We start from the raw sequence: 25274 nt of genomic DNA on the forward strand, positions 1-25274 counted from the left end.
AAAAGCATGATAAAGTGTATTATCGATATTGCAATGATACTCTCAGATGAGAATAACATTAAACTGAACTGAGCTGGATAATTACACCAACTTTGCTGAATATAATCAACGTTGAACTGACTTGAGCTCATTAATGACAATATTATCTTCTGTAGAGCTGCTTTAGAGCTGAAATTGAATTTCTTTCATAATTCATAATTTACAACATTAACTTGAAGCTGCTTTGAAACAATCTGTATTGTACAAAGCGCTTTATAAATAAATGTGACTAGACTGTGAACATTCTTCAAAACGTATCCTTTTGTGCTCCATATAAGCCTATGTAAAGTGTTTTACATTTTCATGTTGACCCATTGAAGTTGGGTCAGCATGCTTCCTTAGGAGACATTCACATATATCGTGTTTTTCTATTCCACAGCCCTTACTTTTCCATAGTTTTTCTATGTAAACATGTGGAAGACGGTTGTGTTTGACCATTGCACTCACGTCTTGTGTTTTTTGCAGCATCTCACGAATGACATGTTGTTTTTAGAAACGCATCTCGCAAGTTAAAAGTTCAACTTTTCAAAAATGCGTCTCTACCCTGTCCCCCCCCCCCCCCCTTTTACTGACCCGCCGCGTTCTGTGTGAACGGGCCCTATGTAGGCAGCTCACTAGGATCTGGCATAGAATTAGAGAGAGAGAGAAAGGGAGTGAGAGACAGAGGGATTTTGGAGTCTCGGCTCACAGGTCTTTGAGGACAGTGACTCAGAGACACTAGGACAAAAAAAAAAAAAGACGGAAAGAAAAAGCAAGTGTTTCTATGGGAACCAAGAACAAACCTTTCAAAGCTGACACGTCTAACAAATAGCTCTGAATACCAGGAGATCTCTGTGAGGAGCTGTCATAAATATATCAGCTTTAGTCCATATCTCTGGAGACGGAGGAAGATGAGGACAGAGATTAAGCTGTAGCGCCTGCGTCATTCTGACGCCTCAGTGTGTGTCACACTCCACAGTCACTGCAGCTCTACGCCGACCCTGAACCTGAAACTTTTGAGCTTTTGACACTCAAAAAACTGGTCTGATGCAGTTAAAATGTGTATGAAACGGACGCCAGCGCTGCTCTGCTCGGGAAAACACAGGGTCTTTTGTATGGCGGGAGCGCGAGATAAATAACATTGACAAGTAACATGTTAAAGGTGACATATTGTAATCTATACTTTTGTAATATTTAATTTTTCCCTCCCTGAAACCACTTATAATGTTACTCAAGGTCTCTTGAACCAAAAACAGTTATTTTTTTGTGCTTTTGAAGGTCAAATTTTTTGCATTTTGTTTGTAAACACATGCACTAAATGTTTTAATGTAATAATGTTTCATAAAAGCAAATGACATGGTGCTGGATAACAAAGCAAACATGAAAACATATTTGGGGTGGTTAAAAAGCGTACCTCATCTTTAGTCGAGTGACTGGTATTGAGCTGCTCAGAAATGGTCAAACTTTGAGATGGTTATAGTTTGAGTTCGGCACTTACTGGACTGGGCCGTGCGAGCTTCTGCAGGCTGTGTGTAAACCCCGAGCCCCATCTCAGAGCGCGCCGCCAGAGAGAACATGTAGAGTGTGTCTGGCTTCAGGCCTTCAACCGCATACGAGCCAGCGGGGTCAAAGGTGATGTGGTGCTGCCATGGATTAAAGATAAAGAGCGTGTGAGAACCACACATAGGCTATATGCTCAAATATATGTTGATTTCAAACATCAACAGGGCTCACCAGAAATCGCTTACTGCAATTTTTTGTGTCAATCCATTAAAGGCACACTATGCAAGATTTGTCCCTTAATATAACAGCTAGGTAAACGAACTTGTAGTATGGCGAATCAAAACCAGCAATGCAGGTTTGAGAGGTGGCGCCCTGACAGATCTCGTGAGAATCACAACTTGCTTTACGGCACGACGTCACATACATCAACAACATATGAAGCAGCCTCTATGGAAGCACACATTTCAGACGTGAATCATGGCAGAGTCGACGAAGAAAACACAGTCGGAAGAGTGCAGAGACGGCTCTGCGGGAGTGGTATTTAACGCTAAATACAAGCACTCCACAGCGACTCTAGGGGGCGCTGTTTGAGAAAAACAGAAACTGCATAGTGTGCCTTTAAAAAAAAAGAAAAAAGAAGGTAAAATCAATCTTAAAAAACGTAACTGACATTCAATTTATGTGTTCAAAATGACTGCATTTTATTATAGGGTACAGCAGATCACACAGTGTGCTCATAATGTATACTTTATATTGTACACTGTAATTCATCCAGGAATGATTTCCAGAATATTGGCATTCTGTGTACATACTGCAAACTGCAAAGATATTATTTTCAGCATGCTAGTAATGCCATTCTGAACCCACTGGAGCCAAACACACACAGATTCAGTGATATTAGCTGTGTTCTGCTTTGTACCTTGTTGTCAGAGTCGGCCTCCCAGTATGTGAGCTCATATTTGGTGATCTGATCCTGGACGGGCCACAGCCATGACAGCATGATTCGAGTGTCGAGCTCTGCCTCCGCTTCAAAACCAGTGGGCTGGGCCGGGACTGCAGTCAGAGATGAGGTTTGTCTTACCACACACTTAAATCACACAATACATTACACAGCTCTCTGAAATGCTTGATTGTGATTGGTGAATCAGGCATTCCAAGGTCAGATATTCCCCAGTAATGACCATTATCGATAGCAACGCTGTATCATGACCCTCATCCGGGTGTCTAAGGCCACGTCTCTCGTATCACACCGCTCTCTCTCGTTTCATTCAAACACAGCTGGTGCCATCTTGAGCCTCAGTTATCGACTGTATTTACTGTAAAATGAAACTAGAGGACTCCAGTATTATCAGTAGGCCTTATATTGTTGAAGTGTTCGTCTGGTTGCTAGAATGATTGTTTTGTACACTGTACTGGATTATAAGATTATAAATAGGTCAGATTTTAAAATGGTTTCTGCTCAAATCAATATTTCATCTCCCCGTCATTATTTGTGAGTATTAACTTATAAGACGGTACATTATTCCTTAAATTTCCATTTGATTGAACTTGTTCATTCCTCTAGGCTCAAAGCTGCTTGCTAGGAACTGTTTTGATTTGCGGATGCTTTGCGATTAGTGAGCTAATAAAATACTTTAACTTGAATATTTGTTGTGCCTAATTATTTACTTATGTGGCAAGCAGCCATGCAAAAAGTTTCAAATACAGAACCCTAGGGATCCTGACACAGTTTTAAAGAACACTTTATGCTAAAAAGGCTCTATATAATGAAAAATGTCTTAAATGATTGAATAATACATTCATGTTTCATGGGTTATTTACATTTACATTACATTTCTAGTGATAAAGTATGTTTACGGGCTGTTTAATTCATAAAATATAACAAAAATTAAAAACCAGTTTACCAGATTAATGAATTGAAACTAAATCCATAAAATGATGGAAGCCATTAAAAGGTTCTGTATATGTTATGCCTGACAGAACCCTTTTAAGGTTCGATATATATTATACCATATTGACTTTTGAAGCCATCTTTTGTAGTGTGTCTTCAAATGATCTTCATTTGGAGTCTTTTCTCAGCACACACTGATATCAATTCGACGATAAAGAAAATAAATAAATACAATGTATTATATAAGCACACATCTCACCTCCTTGCTGTGTTTTCACCTGCAGGGTGTCAGAAGGCGGGCCGTCTCCCACAGATGTGAACGCCAGCACGCGGAGCCCGTACGTGATGTCAGGCACCAGGCCGGAGATAGTGGTCAGGCTGCTGTCCTCTGTGTTGTGTTTCTGCCACGTGCTGATGGGGAAATGCAGATCAGATGTGTAGTACACTCGATATCCTCGTATCTGTCCGTTGGGCTCTTCGGGAGGTTCCCACTGCACCAGCATGGTCGTGGCGCTCAGCATCCGGGCCTGAACGCGCAGCGGAGGGGACGAGGGGGCCTGTTCGCTGGTGCGTGTCTCTACCGTCCCGCTGGGCGGCCCGCGCCCGATGTTATTGACCGCCATGACACGGAATTCGTACTCGGAGTAAGGACTCAACCCACCGATGCTGTAGCGTGTGGAAGCAACTCCGTCTACTTCCTGGAAACCGTTGTCCGAGACTTTGGCCCGGTACTGAATCACATAGTATGACACGGGTTCGGGGTTGCCGGAATCCCACGTTAGAGTTACACTGGTGGCGGTGGTTTCTGTGACGATCAGAGAGGTCGGGGGGCGGGGCAGAGCTGAGAAACATGAATAAACATATTTAGTTTCTTGACAATTTTGAATGCAAAAAGGCATAATGGAAAACAGAAAACATATAGAGTAGGACTGCAAATCTTTACTAAAAGTTTACTTCCAACACTGCTCCAACAAACTTACCCGTCATTTTTTCAATAAGCCTGAAGGAATTAATTAGCTGGATCAAGTGTGTTTTAATTAAGGTTGAAGCTAAACTCTGCAGGGATGTGGCCCTCCAAGAACTGAGCTTTGCACCCTGACTCAAAAAGGGCAGTGTGATGTGTTTTATTTAATTAATTAAGGTGAATTCAGGCCCAATATTTTAACAGCAAATTAGACCTTTATACCTTTTATATCACGAACACAACAGAAACACATACTTGTGTTTAATTAAGTAGCAGTATTTGCACCCAGAATAGATTTTCAATGGGATTTATATTTAAAATACAGTGTTCTGTTAATTAATGTACTTTTCTCAATCCACTATAAAATCCAATTATCCTCACAGTCCACACACATAGCTGTAAATAATTAACAATAATGAAAGATCCTAACACAATAAAGAATGCACTTTAAATATATAGTGCTTCACTGTTTCAATTTTATGTTAACTACGCACAACTATTAAAAATACTTTTTGGCAACTGAAATAAAGCTGTAAAAATGTAGTTAAATATTAATTTAATTAAAAAAATATTAGACAAATAACCTTAAACTTAAAAAAAAAGTGCTTTATTGCCTGGGTAATAAAGTACTAATATTACTAAAACCTAAATACTGTAAATATAAAGCTATATAAAATATAAAAAAAATCAAAAAGTAATAAAAATGACAAAAGCACAAAACTAAATTACTAAAAGTATAAAATTAAAAGCTAATTAAAAATATTAATAAATACTCAAATAAATAACACTGGTTCAAATAAACTGGTATCAAATGTTAGTTAACAGAAAAATCTAACTGTTCATTATGCAGGCATTTTTAGTCCTTGTATTTTAAATATCTTCTCAGTGTTTCTGCTACTAAACCACATGTTCTGACATGCTAACATATGCCAAATGAATGCAAATATTGGCCTATCTGTGACATTTCTCAGGGTAGATATGTGGTAATGACCTAGGGCCTCATTTATAACCGTTGCATACGCACAAAACAGGCCCTGAAAGAGGCGTACGCCACTTCCGACGCATAAGTTGTGATTTATAAAAACAAACTTGACGGGAAAATGTGCGCACCTGCACGCAAACTCTGACCCATGCGTACGAACGTTTTGGAGATGGAGCAGTTTGGCGACACCGATGGCGAGCTGGAGTTAAGTGTCTTTTTGGTCACTTTTAGACAGAAAATATAAAGAAAATTAAACAGAAAGTACAAATATAATTTCACTCACCAAGCCTGTCACTGAAGCAAATATCCATCCCTTCTTAAATGTCCGCGCCAGCGAGCGCGCTGGGCCGTTTCACGAGTTCACATCTACATATAATTAGTACAATAAGTTTATGCATATTTGGCGTGCTGTCCGGGGGGAGGGCTCCGAGCTCGGAGTTAGGCCCGAACCCAGAGTACTCCCCCCAGTTGGTAAGTGTAGATGGAACTGGAAGTGAGGAGATGGGGTGTAGGAGGGATGCTGACAAACTTTCAATGAACAGAGATAGGTCTGCTGTGAATTTATACTCTGTCATTGAGTTGATTACTGATTAATCTCCAGCTGTGCATAATTTGGTTAATTATCTGAACCTGCTCCTCCTGAACTTTGTTAATAAAACATAATTTAGTGAAACTGACGCAAATAACAGTTTAAATAAATAAAATAATTATTTAAACTATGTTTTACTTATGATATAAACATTTAGATTAAATATGACATTCAAATTAATGGAGTTAGACACTTAAGCATGAAATCATTACTGAGAAGTTACAACATTTTTTATATTCAATCAATAGAAATATTTGTTGTGGATGCGATTGTTTTTGAACACTTTTCCTGTGGCGTGCTGTGTTTAAATGTTTTAACCACAGAGATAATTGCTTATCATGATAATACCAGATTGTCTGAGAAAATAGTTTTGTGCAAATAATGCCCAAGGCCTATCTGTTTCCATTCAAATATAAATCAATTAAAAATACAATTCGGCCAGTGGAAAAGATTGAGAAAAACTTTCTCTGAAATGTATTTTACACTATTTGATTTATGTATTCAAAAACAAGGCAAAGATAGGCAACTACTTGATTTTTATTAATGTAATGTGTCTTGTACCGTTAAACGTTATCACGTCGATGAATAATCATATGCAAATGATACGCAGATGAGGATCTGCATAGTAAAACTAGGCGTTGTAAGCTCCATATATGGTTATTTCGGGGTGGAGACGCATGTGCGCACAATCTTCCGCTGACTGGGATTTATAAAGTGAGTTCTGCGCAGGTTCTGGCGTACGAACGCTTTTATAAGTCTAAATATTTTTGGCTTTCGGGCGCACGTACACTTTTAGTAAGGTTCCTACGCACAGTTTTATAAATGAGACCCCTGGCATTTTAGATGAATGTAGAAAAATGTGCTGTGTTAAACACTGTTCTTGTGATTGTTCTGTGTCTGTATCATAGACTAGATCGGTCAGCTCATCCTATTTCCACAGGCGAGTTGAAAAATGCCTGTATTGTCATAAAATAGCTTGTGAAATTGACTCTAAACAACTTTTGTGCAAAATGCAATTGGACAGCTGTCAGAATCCAAACAGATCACCTCGAATAAGCAGCAGCAGAGTGGAAAAGGACAGAAAAACACACCAAAACCTTTTTAGGAGGCTTAAAGCACCACAGCTGCTATAGCAAGAAATCCCAAAACACATGATATTAACCTCAGCTAACATGATAATGCAAGACGGCAGAGCAGAGCAGTGAGAAATACCCACTGTAATGCCAGATACACTCAAAACGCTTTAATCAATGCTAATGTAGTAACTCGACTCCATTTGCTCGAATCCAGCTCAAATTCTGCTACTCTAAATTCTTTACTTTCAACACCTCTCTAGATACACCGATAACAGTTTGCCGTTTCACCGACTAATGAAGAGCTCAGAAGAATCAGTACAGTATCACAGTACACTTTGTAAGAAGTCTTTTAGAGAGAGTTGTTTGGTGTTTGGAGTAGGGTGACCACGCGTCCCGCTTTGCGTTGAACCACACAGCATATTCACCCCTTGTCCCGCACGTCACATATTGAGAAAATGTCCCGCATTTTCATCAGTCTGTTGGTTTTTAATGATCATATTAAGAAAACGTGCATGCGCTCTTTTGCCTATTTAAGAAAGCATTTTATTTATTATTTTTGCTCCGTAGTTTTTCACCTTTATTTAACAGCGCTTCGTCAGAAGTACAAATACAACAGCCGTTTTTTAAATCCTATCCAATGGGTGAAAGGAAAGGAGTAAACACGGTCACTAGTTGGTTGTGACGGCTGTCAATCAAAATGTGGACCGGTGATTCGTTCCATGTGTTCACTGTCAGAAAACAAATGGATAATTCGATAAATCATTTTTTTAATTTAACAGAATTTATCATTTATCTTGTTGCCTGATGTGGTTGTTTTGATTCACATCCTTTCTAAAAATTTGAAAGTTTTTGGTTTAATATATTCTTAATATCAATGTCAATTATCTAATTTTATGTTGTTTTATATTTTATTTGTTCATTATTTTGTTGGATTTTAGTTGGACTTGGTCAGAACTGTTTCAAAAATAGTTATCTGCATGATGCCTCCTACATGACATGTAAAATAAAGACATGTTATGTTACATTGTGATGTAATGGTGTTTTCTGGAAGGGACTTGAGAACAAAGATTTTTTGTCAGCTGAAAGGCAGAATAGTTTTTTTATTAAGTTAGATAAACATTATATAACAGTTTCAGGTTATGTTTTTGTCCCACATTGTCCCACACAAACTTATAATCGTCCCACATTTGGTTTGTTTGATGGTGGTCACCCAAGTTTGGAGTGATTTACAGCAGTTTATGATGTAGCTATAGGGTGTTGCGAAGTGGTTTAGTTTCCTCTTTCTGGATTTCACAGAACAGTAGTACTGAGAGTGCGCTCTTTCAAATTTGGGACAATGAAACGTTTCAAATAGATTCATTATCACGCAACAGCCCTAAAATAATCCTTAATGATCATTGGGAGCGCAGAGATTTTGTTCACTCTGTCAAGGTGGAAAAAAGGAGGAGAGAGATCTCCTCATCACATTTCAGTTCTGATGAAACATTGATGAGGCGATTGCATGCGCTGTCTGTCTGGGTCGCTGGGAATCCCCATGAGTGTGTTATTGATGAGCATTTCAGGGCCCAGCATCCAATCGGATTAGAGCAGATTTGTTTATCACCGTCTAGATAATCACAGATAATCACAAACTTTAAGTACACAACTGATATCAATGCCAGCTGTATGGATCACTCGGGGACAAAGATTAAAAAAGGCTATTTATTTCTTTAAGTTAATGTTACCAAGCATGCTTCATTACTGCATTTGAGAAGAATTTTATGCAATATGACTAGTTTACTTGAAAATAAATGTTTAAAAAGCAAATTAAAATGTTTACTCCAATACATTTCTCATTTGTGTGGGTGCAAATGTGTAATGTATAATTGATTCGCAATTTAGCAAGGCTGGATTAAATTGATCAAAGTAATAACATTTATAACATTAGAAAAGATTTCTATTTCAATAAATACTTGTTATTTTGAACGTTATTCATCAAAGCATCCTGAAAAAATGTATCACTGTTTCCACAAAAATATTATGCAGAACTGTTGAGCATTTTAAAATATATTCATATACAAAACAGGGTGACACTTTAGTAATGGGTCCAATTCTCACTATTAACTCTCAACTACGACTTTTGCCTCAAACTCATAATTACTGCTTATTAATAGTTAGTAAGATAGTTGTTAAGTTTAGGTATTGGGTGGATTAAGGGATGTAGAATATGATCATGTAGAATAAGGCATTAATATGTTCTTTATAAGTACTAATAAACAGCCAATATCATAGTAATATGCATGACAATAAGTTAATAGTGAGAATTGGACCCTAAACTAAAGTGTTACCAAAAACAATTATTTAAATAATAAAAATATTTCACAATACTATACTTTTTTTTTTTACTGTATTTTTGATACAGCAGTAAATTTTGAACAGTAGTGTATCTTTAATCATATATGAGAACTATAGTCCTATTCGGACGGTAATCGTTTCTCAGGTCATAAGGTATTTTCCACATTTACAGGGGCTAGTCTGATGTTATTGCCGTCTGAATCAAGAATGTCTGTTTTTTTCCCATCACTCGTCTAAAAATCCACAGCGAATTACCTACTGTTTGTTTTTTCTACCTAGGTCGTGTGGTAATTTAACTGCCGTCTGAAACCATGTCTCTGAGTTCACAAGAAGAGATCACTGTTTAAATCCTTTTTGACCACTGCCGAGCACCGTACGGTTGCACTTCACTGTAATTTAGAAGCATTTTAAAGCTTTTATTACTGAAATGCTGGAAAGTATTTACAAGAACGATATTTCATCACCGCTCAAAGGAGAAAGAGAAGAAAAGCACGTAAACATTTGAAATGGGACGTTATTATGCCAGCAATTATATACACTAAAAATGTGAATAAGAGGCTGCATTAAATTATTTCAGCTAATTTCCGTATTTTTTAAATGACATCCATCATTCTGAGATAAAAGACAGAAAACCATTTTAACAATAGCGCATCTATCTTCCTATTTTTAAACAGGAGATTTAAATAATCACATGATAAATAGGATACCATTTTCCTAATATTAAAAGAAATATGAATTTATTATCCCAAGCATATGACATTTTATTTATAGCAGATAATCTTGCGACTGACCACGTGAGCTGGGTTCATACAATCACAAAACTCGAGAATAAATCTCCATCCGAATGCTTGAGTTTTATCACTGAGGTGCCATGCAAATTTATTTTCACGGACATCTATGCGAGAAACACTTACCACCCGAATAGAGCTGGTAAGTCCCGCCCATCCGTAAAACCCCACTGGACCTCTAGGTTGAAAAATAGTCAATGCAAGTGAATGGGAGAAAATAATTATTTTCTGGTCCCGTTTGAATTGTGCCATGAATGTGAACATACGTTGTCTGTGAATTTTTTATATAATTTTTCATGTTATGAGTTTAACAGTATATTGTATGATTCTTTGGCTAGCAGTTGTGGAAAAGACATAACGAGAAAGACTACATGTCGCCTATGTGACACATTTTCCCTCCACTTGTCAAATCACGGTGCTAATGCTGCGATAATCTATGGAGACAGATCGAGATGCCTGTGTGTTTTGTACCCAAAATGTCCATTCAACCATTCAAACCAAATGGGCTGTTCTTTCTTCAGATTACCGTCTGAAAGCAGCGAAGAGTTGTAGTCCACAAAGTGCTCTCACACAAAGTCTAACTGTATCAAACTTCTACCCGCTAAATTGTAGCATTCTTCACACAAAAAACTATATTAAAAATTCACAGACAACATATGTTCACATTCATGGCAAAATTCAAACGGGACCAGAAAATAATTATTTTCTCACATTCACTTGCATTGACGATTTTTCAACCTAGAGGTCCAGTGGGGTTAGCGGAACGTTTATAGGGCTTATTAAGCACGTTTCATACAAGTGCAAAGATGAAGTAGATCCAACCGTCTCTTACCTTTGACCATGATCTGAGCTGTGGTGTCGATCATGCCCAGGGAGGATATAGCCACACAGGTGTAGTTCGCCGACTGCCGGATGTTGGTGAGCTCCAGCACATTTCGGCCAATGGGCATCTCCTCCTCTTTGGTTAGCTCCTGTTCACCCCTCATCCACTTCACATAGGGCATGGGAGCGCCCACCGCCACGCAGGTGAGGTTCACACTGCCGCCCGGCATCACTTCGTGATTGGTGGGCGGGATTGAGAAACGTGGCGGAACTCGCCGTACTGTTGGAGGAGCGCAGATGATGTTAGAAGCAGAACGCAGATACAGGAGGGCATGGCTCTGGATATACACCATTGACCTCTAGGATATAAAGTCTTTATTTGGAAATGTGAGAGATATAATATATGAATTAGCTCTCTGACTGATTAATCTGAATGGACAAAAGCCAAACTAATTCAAGGGAAGAGCGGAGAGCCTTAATATTCTAAGCATTCATCAGATAAGAGTGTTTTTAACAGTAAATGCATCTCAAGGATTTTTTGGCTCTTTAGTCGAGTTTCCTTATATGTCTCATCAAATTTGATTTCTTTCAAAGTGCTGGCAAGCCATTTACTGTTATGTCACTAAATTAACTCTCTTTGCATCACAAATACACAGTAAAAATGCAGACAAAGAGCAACCTCAACCACAACTGGTCTCACTGAGGTGTGCAATGCTTTTTTTCTACATTGCCGGTCCCTGTCACACTATCTTGGACTGACAGACACTCAGGAGCTCAAAGAGACGCAGACAGGCGAATGTCACGTCTCAGATTTGAACTTTAGACTTTCTCATCAATGTGACTGATAGCTTAGCAGTGCAGCGCACATTTCCTTTATCGTTTCATAGATATAAAATGGGAAACAGACTCTGAAAAAGTCAGATTTCACTGAATTTTCAAAAAAATTCAGTCATTTATGAAGTTCTACATCTTCACTACCCCTTGCATATTTAATTATTAAATATTAAAGCTAATTTGATTATGCTGTCAGTCATCAATGAGACTGTCAGATCTGAGTTTTCCAAAATTCTGCATCAAATCAAAAAAGAAAATTATATTTATAGTTTGCAGACAAATCTTTTTTTTTTTTAAGATGTCTATTTTGAAAATTCTTGTTAAAAAAATATTTTCATATGCCACATTTGTGTATTTCAAAAATGGCATTACGAAGCTCAGAAGTAATACTGCAAACTTTTCTTTTTTTTTGCAACGAAATGCATCTCACTTGGATCAAGAACGGCATAAGTTGGCAGCAGAAGATTGTGACCCTTTACACACATTGAGTTGGTGTGCAGCCAAAGCCAAACCATCCTGTCCACTGAAGACACAGCAAACGCTCTGTGAATCTGCAGAGCTCCCATAAAAGAGCAGCATTTTCTGTAGACTTCATGGAAGAAGCCGTCTGAGAGAGTCCATGGAGAGATTGCTAATAAACCAATCTTTTATAATGTCTCTCCGCGTATAAAGTGGAATTGTTTGCAGATGGCAGCTGAGTTTAACAGGGAGCTCTGCGGCCAGACATCTGCTTATTTTCACGGACAAACAAGTCTCACTTCTGAGAGACTCCAACTCACTTCCAAATCTGAACATTACCTGTTAATTTCCTTGTCATTACCTTCACATTTCCAGACACAGGAAATTATTGCGGATAACTGAGGAAAGTGTGAGGCTACAGGATAACAAATGCTCAGTGTTTATTTGACTTGAATGCAATTACTGGAAAGTAGAGAACTAGCTACCACCCAAACTCCAAAAATATACTCAAGATGTCTCTTTTTCACACACACACACACACACACACACACACACACACACACACACACACACACACACACACACACACACACACACACACACACACACACACACACACACACACACACACACACACACACACACACACACACACACACACACACACACACACACACACACACACACACACACACACACACACTAAATGGTTTATAAGAGTAGTGTTCATTTTCTGCATTATCAGGTGAGATTTAACTGTGTGCATCTAGAGCGGCTTCTTGGCCATGTGTTATACAAGAAAATAAGCAAACTCACACTACCCAGAACACCAAACCAGGTTATATGTGACAAATCTGTCCTTGCTGAAAGTAAAATAATATGTGCCGTAAGAAATAAAACCTCAAAGCCAATCAAATGTGTACAAGACTTTAAACCAATGAGATTCCACTGTACACAAACAAAAATGAAAACCGACGAACTGACAAACATCTCCTATGATTGTGGCTAGTTAAGACAAAAAAGCGTTTGGTTATGACTCTTTGTTTCTTTTCTGTGTGTGTGTAATTTGAACATATTGCTGTGGTTCAGGTACAGTAAATCAATATTTATTGCAAAATTTATTGACTCAAGTCAGGTAAACACTGAGCAAATTGTGCTTATGGGGTCTGCTCTGTACTGGACATGGCCAGGGGTGGCCGTAATAATCGTCATCTTTGAGAGATGAGTGCAGAGTTTGGACTTTTGAGATTGAGTTAAGTTTGTTAGTTGGGCGAAAATGCCTGCAGGTGTAATAGTGTAAGAGAGACATCACATTAATCCACGTTAGTCACTGTACATAGAGAGGATGATGTTACCCATGGACATGAGGGATGGTCACGACATGATGGCAAGAGTTTCTCTCAGTTAGAGGTTGTTAAGAAAGTTTGAGAAGTCTTTGCGGGCTAGTAAAACAGACCGGCGTGAGCGATGCCAGTGGCCGCGGTGAGGTTAGAGAATGGGCTGAACTGACATTAGTGACTGATCTCGTGAGAAGTATTGCTGGGAGGGATAACAGAGCAATGAAAGCTTGCAGTTAGACATGCAGACATACAGTACATGCAATTTTAGGTGAAGAGAGAGCGAGAGAGAGAAAGAGCATTGTTTTAATGGAGAGGTGTTTGCAGGAGAGGGAGGTAACTGGGCTTTATTCAATGCACAAGCAATTTCACAGGCGCACACACACACACACACACACACACACACACACACACACATGCACACACACAATCCAAAGCACATCAATGGCCATGCACGCATGAAGCAAAAAAGCACAAATCAGCGATAGTCAAGAGAGCATGCATGTGTGACCTATAGAATAAAACACCAATAAATAAATAAATAAATAAAAAATCCAAATGAATGCATCAAAGAATGAACAAAATACTGCAAAGAATCCAATTTTATAGCTTTGTCTGATCAATAGAAGAAAAAAACAAAACAACATGATTGGATAACTCTCTGTAACAAGCTGTGATCAGAGAGGGATTCCACAACAGGCAAACTCCTGATCCTGCCAATGTTTCTGCCGTCAGGGATAGACATCACTACATTTGAACCATTTTCTGGACTGTCAACTTGTTGCAAATCTTCTGGTCTGAGGTGGATTAGTAGAATCAGTCTCCAATCAGCATCAAAGCTGTGCTTTACAGACTCAATCAACTCAAAATAAAAGTCCTATACAAATACTGGAGAATGAACAAGCCAAACAAAACGAAGCAAAAAAAAAAAAAAAAAAAAAAAAAAACCACGTGAAGTCAGGGTCCAAAATGAACACTCACTGAATGTGAATTGAGAGTCATTTCTGTTCAACCACCATGGCTGGCTTTATTAGGTACTACAACATATACTGATATAAGTGCATCTACAAAAAAATAAAAATACATAAATAAACTATATATATATATATATATATATATATATATATATATATATATTCATTTGCTATCTCATACATATGGCATCTTCTGCTGTCTCATGTAGACAGATATGCCAATGTAATTAACAAGAGAGTTTAAAACTAAGACTACGGCGATTATTTATGTTGGCATATCTTATTTGTGCTCTGCAGAAGCCAATGAGAGAGACTGCGCTGAAGATATCTCACCCAAGGCCACATAAAGTGAAGAATGCGTTAAGACATGAAGACCTGTAGAGATCATTATCATAGAGATCGGAGTGACCTAGAAACGGCTGCCAGAAACCTGGGACACATTAACCCAACCAGAACCTCCTTATCAAGAACAATTGGTGGCTATATGGTTATTTGAATGTTCTTGATGTTATATTAGGCTCTTCAAATGAGTGTTCTGGTTTCTGGACTTTTGTAGCACATGACTTCCCTGAGAAGGGGAACGAGACACTGCGTCCTATTAGAGGACACTATGAGTGCGAGTTCCCATTCAAAAGGAAAGCTCATTTGTCAATGTCTTTCAATGTTCTTGTCTAAATGAAACAGCTTGTTTCTGTGATTATGTACAGAATGCCCTGGTTCAACCACTTCGGGATTTTGTAAGGATAATGACTCTCTTTTTAACAAACAACTGGAGAGGAAAATATCTTTTGCTTTCCGCATTCTTACTTGCTGACTGTTTGTATTGTTCTCCACATCGGGAGTCCTCACCAAATGGCTGATTCCAAAACAAACAATGAAAGCTGCTTTAGCCAGCTTAAATACTTGAGAGCTCAAAAGGCTTTGTGGCAGTTCGCTGGCGTAACTCCTCTGAAGAAGGAGCAGAGGAATTGCTGCCATCTTTGAAATTTGAACTGGTTTATAAACAGGTCTGATCCGCTAAGCTAAGGGTGAAATCCTCTGATTGTTCTTTGACCTCTGAGTTCAAGCGTTGAACAACAGCAAATCACCCTGTTCATTTAGAAAGAATGATGCTGCTATCCTCTGTTTCCGCAAACAAGACCAGACTACGCTGCACAAAATGTCTACTTTTCATGCGCGTGCACAGAAGAAAAACTTCTGTAAACAAGTACATAAAAATACTTAATACGAGCCAAATAACTGGAAGAAATCCACATGACTCAAAGGGTGTTTTCACACTTCAACTGTTCCCATCTTTTGCGATGCAACGACCGCATCGACACAAAGCGTCATTCTGTGCATGTTAAGTTTTAGTAGTTAAAACCAAAGAAAGAAATACACAAGTACAAATGTAAAGTAAAGAGTCATTGCTATAGTGATAAACTTTTGCCACTAGTACTCAGCTGTACTGCTGTTAAAAGCCAAAAAAAAAAAAAAAAAAAAATACGAAGCAAATCAACAGCATCAAAAAAAAAATCTGACTTCATTTAAAAAACAGCCAGATGAATATTTTGCACGGACCTTAGCATAATTTGCATTTGGCAGAAAACAAAAGCATGGCTGAAAAACTAAACAAAAGATTGGTTTGGAGCCAAAAACCACAATGCATCGATCTCAGGTTCAGACCGAGCAATCGAAGTGTGAAAACAGCCTAAAAGATCCCTGAAGTTGCTCTAGGGCTTTTTACAAATGTCTGAAAACAACAAAACATCCACAGTTCTGACACATGCAACGCAAAGAAGAAGAGCAGGCTGAAATGTGAGGCAGCCAGCAGCATGCATGGGTTTGTAAGGGAGAGGGCAGTGTCACAGATTCAGAGCTCCAGAGAGACTGGCACACGGCGGGACAGGAGCTGCCAGCAGGGGGACACACGCCTCCCATCCGCCGACCCTCTGCGTAGGAGGAGAGATAGTGAAAAGAACGCACCTTCCCGCTGGTCTGAGAGTGAGGAGTGGATTGATTTTGGATGGCAGGGTGCGATGAAGATGGAGGAAGGGAAACAAAAGAGAAGAGAGCAGGAGGAAGACAAGGAGAAACAGAGAGAGTAAAACAGGCAAATATTCCGCTTATCCACAAAAGAGAGATGAGAACATGGAGACGACAACAGCACCAAAACACACTCGTGCATCCATTCATTTCTAGATTTCTTGTACTATAAATCAAGGTGTATTTTATGACAGATTATGCATAACACACAGGTCATATTTGAATGCCGATGCATTGCAAGCGTATACTTAACATGCATTACTGTGGTGGTAACTAACCTTAGTGACAAATATAAGTACTATAGACTAACCCAAACCCTACAGGAAAACATTTAGCATTTTTAGAATAAAAAAAAAACAACAACATTATGATATGAATTGTATTACGTACACCTGTGTGCACACAAAATTAATCAAGTAACATATAGTATCTGCAATCTCTTTCAACTGCAATTTTTTTTTCTTACTTTGAATTTTTGTCTTGTTTTTCATCACAATTATCTAAAAATTCTTAGATAAAGACATATTTACTTGAGAAGCAAAATGACTGAAGTCTTGCTCTCTGAAAAATGTACTAAATATACATTTAAGTGAGTTTATGCTTAAAAAAGCACATTTCCGCCAGTGGAGTCAGAAAAATAAACCTTTCCCTTAGTTTTTATCTGGTATAGTGTGTCATAGTGGACAATAATCAATGCCGCTTTACGACGTCCTGACAGAAAGACTGGCATGTTTAATGGGTTTTGGTCCTCCACACAGTGACTATCGGAGCACTCAAAATAATTATGCAGTCTAAAGACTCAGTATAATTTTAATCCTTTTTTTTTTTTTTTTTTTTTCAGAAGTCATTTTGCTTCTCAAGTAAATGCATCTAGATTTAAGAATGCTTAAATATTTGCCCTGGAAACCAAGACAAAAATACTGAGTAAGAAAATCTTTTTTTTTTTGTATTGTTCTGCCTAAACCTCCCAATTTACTAAGGCACAAACACACACACACAAACAAATAAACAAACACAGAAGAAGCATGATGCAGGACCCTCAACAGTGCTTGAGTGTCTCAGTGTGATAAGGCACATGGGAATGAGAGTGAATACACACACATCTTTCACATGAAAGGATAAGCAATTATGGAATGATCACTCTCATATACAGTGATAAAGGTGTAAACACCTACTCACTGCAGTTGAAACCAAAGAAAAAAGACAGAGAGAAATAAGAGTAAAAGAGAGACGGGGAGGAAGCACACTAAACAAACACACACAGGCCCACACACAGCGTTCAGAAGAGATCTGTTATGTAAGTGTGTGTCAGTGAACTTTACACACCTGTAGAGAGACTCTAGATTAGACTATAAACAAGAACAAAACCACATCACAACATACAGAAAATATCCTCATTAGTAGAGCTAGGTGATATATTTAATATTTACAATATATGCAATATTTTTTTGTTGGCAATATGAAGTTGGCTTTGCACCTGCTGCTTGATTATCCAGACACATCTGAGGTCTAAATGAGAGATTCTAGTAAAATATCCTTCAAGAAGTTTTAATAGCATTACTCATTTAATCTTAGTCTCAAAAACAATTTTGGAGTTGGAAAGTGAATCAGTTCTTTCAAATTGTTCATTTCAATGAATATATTCAATGATTCATTAGACCAAAATGTTAATTGAAGTGCCTGTGTGGCAATTTATATGCTTTAATTTTTATTACATTTTTGTAAAAATATATACCTAGGCCAATACTGTTTACTGTGCATTACTATTTATAATAAAAAATCTAATAAAAATAAAAATACATAAATAAAACTGATGAAATATTCTTCTCATTTATTTAGTGAAAACCCATGTGATTTATTTTTATTTTTACTTCAACATTTTTACTGTACTTTACTTATTGTTTTATGCATTTTAATTTACTTGCAATGACTCTATGATGAACTGATGATTCCTCTCAATGAATGACAAAATATTGCATATATTTTTTATGGGCTATATCATCCAGCCCTACTCATTAATTATAGAATAACAATGCAGGATAAACACATATACACACAGTTGAAGACATCAATAATAAATCCTTGAATAGAAAAGCAATAAATGTATGATACTACCATTGAAAAATTCATGGACTAACAAAATGAAAACATCTCTCTCTCTCTCTCTCTCTCACCATAAAGCATTAGATACTCAAACATATATATTAAATGTCATTCATCAAATGGCACGTCCTGAGAGTGTGTGGACTGTGTAAAGATCAAAGGGCTCTGGAGAGAATTCACATGATATGATCTTCACGATGCATCATTTATTAGTTTCTCTCTGATTGGTCGAGGGCTTGAGGAAGAAGACTAGGAAAATTTATGGACAAAGATTTCTCATTTCCCCTGCTTTCATATCGAACATGTGCGCACACACACACACACACACACACACACACACACACACACACACACACACACACACACACACACACACACACACACACACACACACACACACACACACACACAATCAAAGAGCAACGTATCCCCATATATTTAAAGGTCTGAAGTTGAAGTGGTCTTTAACTTGCCAGGCAAAAGTGGGAGTTAAATAAAAGGTTTTTCTTTGAAACAAGGTTTTAGCGGCCTCTGAATCTGCTGTAATTGATCCCGACATTAATGAGGGAATTTCCACAATGGGATTCTCCAATCTGGCTTGCAAGTCTCAACATGGTCCTTTCTTTGATGTCCTGAAAACACTTACACCATTTCCAACCTTCATGACCAGCAACATTAAAGGGTTCTTTACGTAATTTAATATTCTTTACTATATACTAACATTTTTCTGCACTTGTCCCCGAAGTGTAAAAATGTAATATTAACTTTAACCTCTCTCTGACTTTAATTAAATAGGCTGTTTTTTCTATTGTACCTGTAATATGTATAATAATAATATTACATAAAGTTATAATAAAGTTCAAAATAATAAAGAAAAATATATTTTATTTTATATTTTAATAGTATTTTATTATAAGTCATAATATGTCTTTTCTGACGGAAGGCTGACCTCTTCACAACTAACACTTGTTGTGGTCTGCACATTTTACTGCACAGTTCTGCAAAAATCAATTTAATACTCAACAAATGTTGCAAAGATAACTAATGGACAGAAATTATGAAAATATAATCATTGTAATGTCATAAACAGTTTTCAGCTATCAACTATAATCAACTTGAATATAAAAGCTCTTAAAAATTACATTAATCGTAAAGATAAGCTTATAATTTCATAGTAAAGGCTTAAAACCAATAAACAAACCGATGCAAAGATTTGCTCAAAATTGCCTTTGTGGCAATTTTACTGTATATAGATGTTTTAGTAACATATACTAGACAAATACTGTTACCTATGCATTAATATATAGAATCAATAAAATAAACTAAATAAATAAAAATGATTAAATATTCTTCTCCCTCATTGAGTGAAAATCTGTGTGGAAAACATTTCTTGATTATTAAAAATCGGAAAACAATGGAGAAGTTCTCCGCTGCAGAACCATGTTTCTATTAAGACAAATGGGTGATTAAAGAGAAATGTGAGTTTTCGAGCGACAGGTCCTGTTCTGGCCGTGGTAAAGCCTGTATGGAGAGCAGATCGAGGTGAAACGGGGCGGGGTTTTGGGTTTGGTTGAAGATCTTACCTCTGACGTAGAGGTTGGCAGGAGCGGAGTAGCGTGTTCCTGCGCTGTTCACCGCCACACACTCATACTTGCCCTGGTCCGACTCCTCGCTGTTCTCGATCTGCAGTGCCCCTGCAAACACAACATAAGCAATCACAAACCAGACAGAAATGCGCTTGCACACACTCACAAACAATCGAAACTTCCATCGCTTTAAACCAGGGTGGCCCGAGGAGAAGAACATTTTTTCTACACACTTCATTGACTAGCACTCGGCTGGCATATGACCTTTCTTGTCTCTCTAAATACTGAAAGAGCAACATCTTTCACTCCATAATTCAATAAATCTAAAGCAAACTGGGTTATTTATTCATTGTGGCAAGTAAAAACACCTGCAGGCTACGCCAGCTATAACCGTCACTGTACATAAACTCTGCTATTCTGCTAGCCGAGGCAAAGCTGTGCTTTTAGAGAATCGATCTATTAAGACATAATACAGCCGCTGCAATTACTGTCAATACTGTACATTCTCAGTGCATCCAAACAAAAGAAAAAACTAAAACTAAAAGCTTAAAAGTATTTTTTTCTGCCAACAGCATCATGACAGATACAGTACAGTTCTCATACAGCCACTTACCTGGCTTCAGCATTCTGTTCATCTTAATAACACAAACACTCACACAAACATTTCATTGACATTTTGTTCTGACAAAATAAGGAAATAATTCGCTCATTAGGTTTTTTAGTATGGCGGTGCTGTTTGTTTGCGTGATGTGACATACATCATGCAATCTGTGGAGGATGGAGGCACACCGAGAAAACTAAAGATGTCGTCAGTGTATTTCAGAAGTAGTCCTGAAATGCATTATGGGATGGGTTTAAACGTGTGCATTAACAATAGAAACATAATCCAAAGACTGTGAGTGTATGAGACCTCATTACGATACTGAGCATTAACCTCGCTCCAAGAGTTCATTATACAAACAAATGACCCTTACAGCACACATAAACACACACACATTAGATCTGTTCCAAACCCCACTGAGCCGCCTCGCTGTCGAAAGGCCCGTTCACACCAAAGACAATAACTATAATGATAATGATATAGTTTAAAATCATTTTAAATGTAAAAGAATAGCAGAGTCTTTACCACAACTAATGTTAAAGGCACAGAGAAATTATATTGTTGGAATTGTTTTTTTTTTCCAATGATAAAAACATTGACAGCCAATCAGAATACACCAGACTTTAAAGAGCTCAAACATTTAAAGTGGCAGCGTGCACTCAGAACGATATCGTCTGCTGATGAGGACGCTAATATAGTAATTATTATGGTCATCGTTCTTGGTGTGAACGGCCTAATGTCTATTTACTGGAAACTTAATCTATATAGACAAAAAACTATTACAAATTAAAAAACAAAAATTAAAATGAAAACAGAAAATATTAACAAAAACTATAATAGTATATCATTATACTAAAATAAGACTGGCATCAACGCATTCCTGACTATAGCTCAAACAGTAAAGCATTGCGCTAGCAACACCAGGTCATGGGTTTGATTCCCATGGAATGAATGAACTGGTAAAATGTATAGCTTTAACTATGTAAAACTACATTTCCTATTATTGTCTGTAGCAGCAGGAGAATAATAAAACACACGGATAAAGCATCAATGACAGACTTAATGCATGTCCTTTGCTGTTCATTTTGTTTTAATTTAGTTTTTTTTGGTCACACTTTAAATTAGTTTAAATTCTCACAATTAACTAACTATTAACTACGACTTTTGCCTCAATAAACTCATAATTACTGCTTATTAATAGTTAGTAAAGTAGTTGTTAAGTTTAGGTATTGGGTGGATTATGGGATGTAGAATATGATCATGCAGAATAAGGCATTAATACGTGCTTTATCAGTACTGATAAACCTAGTAATATGCATGCTAATAAGCAACTAGTTAATAGTGAGAAGTGGACCCTAAACTAAAGTGTTACTCTTTCCTTTTTCTGATCACATTATATTTTTGATTTCCAAACTTATAGTAACTTCCCAGGAGTGAGAAGTTTTTATTAATACTTTGCAATATGTGATGTTGCATTTGATCAAAATTAGGTATCTTTTAATTTAGCTTTTAATTTTCTGTTTGCAATAGCCTTCACATTATGCCTATGGTACTTACAAATGCAGCTCAACAGCGTCTGGAACAGAGCTACTGTCTCTTTCTCTAGTCGTCTGGAAAGAAGGCTTTTCTATCACTTATTACACTTGAAACGCTAGTATCCGACTGATGTTGAAAGATGTCATGCTGGCCTCTCTCAGTCTAATCTCACTTTCTCGCCCTGACATTCCTTCTGAAGAGTTCGGCTCAGAGTTACAGTCAAATTTTGAATTTCTTTCTTTCTTTCTTCTTTTTTATACATCAGTTCTGTCATGTCAACGGGGAGCTTTTCTATCACTCAGTTTGGACATTCTGGATTCTCCTGCTAAAAGCCGGGAGATGAGAGGCACTTGGTTAATACAAACTGTCATAATGACATTAAGTTTTTCTGCTGTGGGGAATGAGATGATGTCAAGGTATCTCACAATTTCTCAAACCGCACTGCAGCTCTGCTGACTTATTGATCAGACAGACTGCCAGTCATCAGAACAGGCCTTTATCTCTGAATAAAGTTCAGACGAAAATGACATTAAAATAATGTCACAATACATAATTCTTATAGTAGCTAAAACAGATTTCATTTTTTTTTTTTTATGCAAAATGTAATATCTTCCACAGATTTGGTGAAATATGACGAGTATGCGCTTGACAGGTGAGATTCACCCATGTAGATGTTAACTGGATGCATCTTAGTAGAGAAAACAACTGCATGTTTTCTGGTGGTTTGGTATAGCTGTCTTTAAACACAGTATATTCTTTTCAATTAGGCTGAATCAGACGTTCATTAGTGAGACAGACGAGCAGAGGTTCATGCACAGAGACGAGGCCGGATTGAAGACGAGGAGGAGGAAGACAAAGAGAGAAAGACTCCAGAATGAGGACAGGGTGATGGAGGGGGGACACTTTGAGGTGAAAACGAAATCGAAAGATGACGCATTTGGATATTTTCTGTTTTCAGCATTCTTACCTCTGATTGGTGTACCACCTGGTGAGGTAATATGAATGCAAATAAGATTAAAGAGAACTGTTAGTGTGAAAGAGAGCAAGAGCTAGAGAGAGAAGAGGAGAGAAAGATGAACAGGAGAATTTCTTATTTAAAAAGCGGCATGTACAGTCTTTCCAGAAGATGTTTGGCTCTTCTGTTCTCAGTGTGTGTTCAGTCACATTACGTATAGTTTACATTTGCTGCTTTAGGGCAGAAACATACTCTATGCAAGCACACAAAAGAGCGCTGTACTGTTGTACACGTTCTTGAGTTACTCCTCCAGGACTCAAGGGAGTTACTGTGCTGTGCAATCAAAAAAGATGTTATTATTCAGATAGCTGACTATACACATGGTGAAAGTTCAATTGGTTTAAACTAAAAAACATGACAGAAAACTGTCCATAGAAGAAGAGTTTACACTAATATCTGCAATAGCGCCCCATATGAAGCTGCATTTTGACATATTTTCAAGCACCATGTGTGAAATTAAGCTTGATTAGCTAAAAGTCTCTGAGTTAATGTACTTGTGTAGAGTATGTTTTGGCCTTTAAATGACTCATTCTTGTGACGGCTGAGTAATAATTTCAACTCTCTCTGCACAAGGGTCTTCAGCTATTTTTTACAGTGATGCACATTCTACCTCCAGCACAACTTTGGCCTTTGGATCCGACAGCAGCTGTGCTAAATAAATACAGTTGTCTGATGCAACACAGAAGAAAACCTTTTTTTTTTTTTTTTTTTTTTTTGTGCAAAGTAAGAGTTCAATCTCAATGCATTGACCGACCCTTGAGAGTCTTATTATTTTGATAAAGTGACTTTTTTAACTTTGAAAAAAGCATTGTCTGTTGACTATGATGCAGATTCTTGCCAATCGGGATCATAAGTCAACCACTCCACCATGTGAAAACAGTTCAGATTCGGGAGGGGGGTCAGAGACACGAGGAAGCCCCTGTAAACTGTGTGGATTGTGGTCCAAAACCATCAGCAGTTTACAGAGAGCCTGGCGTACACTGGGACCCTCAGAAAGCCCAGGAATGATGTTTGGGCAGAGTCTGCAGTGTAGCGTGAGCATAATGAAGAATAGTAGGACTTTACTATATCTTCACTATGGCTAGAGGGAGAAAACTCAAGTATGTGTTAATGTTTCCCCTTAAAGAGCAGTTGGAAGTTAGAGTTCTCTATTCGCCGGCAGTCGAGAGACAGTCGCTATCAATCCTGGCTGTATTTAAGACTTTAAACAGCAGCTAAGCTGGACATCCATTATCTTACTGAGGAGAAATCAATTATCAGCCTGACACATCTCTGTTCATAAAGATCTGCACACCAATCATCATAAATCACCTCTGCCTGAGAGCTTAGAGCACAAATCGGTAACAAATGTCTAGGGGATTTTCATCTTTTCATCATCTGCAAGGGAAAAATGTTTCAACTGCTAATAAAAGTAATTGCAAAATTTAAGAAGATGCTAAATTTGAAGCATCATGTGTGTCCGTGGCTCAAATGATGCTGGAAATTAATACTTACGGTTAGGGGTTTGCTTGAACAATGGACTATTTTGACAGACTGTGATATAGATTTTTATTTTTTCATTGTTTTTATTACCTTGGCATTAAAGGAGAACTCCGGTCAATTTTAACATTGAGCTCATTTTTTTGTACATTTGGAGTGCTGTCAATACAGAGAACAACGACAAAAATCGGTGTTGCCTACACCGAGTTATTCTATTTTTAAAATTTGCACCCTGTTGACTTCAATAGGGCAAGTACTAAACCTGCTTTTAGGCTCTTAACATCCTTGATGTGTCATTACAAGTGCACAGAAAATGTGAGTGATTCCTTCTGAGTGAACACGAGTGGATCTGACTGCA

At 37.7% G+C, this 25274-nt stretch overlaps 1 protein-coding gene across 1 annotated transcript in view; it reads right to left on the minus strand.

Annotated features, from left to right (window-relative positions):
* ptprfa (protein tyrosine phosphatase receptor type Fa) overlaps nucleotides 1–25274 on the minus strand; it is a 200230-nt gene that overhangs the window by 86934 nt on the left and 88022 nt on the right. The window contains exons 6-10 of the mRNA XM_081380153.1: nucleotides 20283–20393; nucleotides 10978–11247; nucleotides 3672–4253; nucleotides 2441–2574; nucleotides 1517–1661 (exon numbers count right to left, since the gene is read on the minus strand). Coding sequence (XP_081236279.1) covers nucleotides 1517–1661; nucleotides 2441–2574; nucleotides 3672–4253; nucleotides 10978–11247; nucleotides 20283–20393 — 1242 coding nt within the window. The remainder of the gene's footprint in view (nucleotides 1–1516; nucleotides 1662–2440; nucleotides 2575–3671; nucleotides 4254–10977; nucleotides 11248–20282; nucleotides 20394–25274) is intronic.

Source organism: Scardinius erythrophthalmus (assembly GCF_964197995.2).
Source record: "Scardinius erythrophthalmus genome assembly, chromosome: 12".
In the NCBI taxonomy this organism is placed as follows: Eukaryota; Metazoa; Chordata; class Actinopteri; order Cypriniformes; family Leuciscidae; genus Scardinius; species Scardinius erythrophthalmus.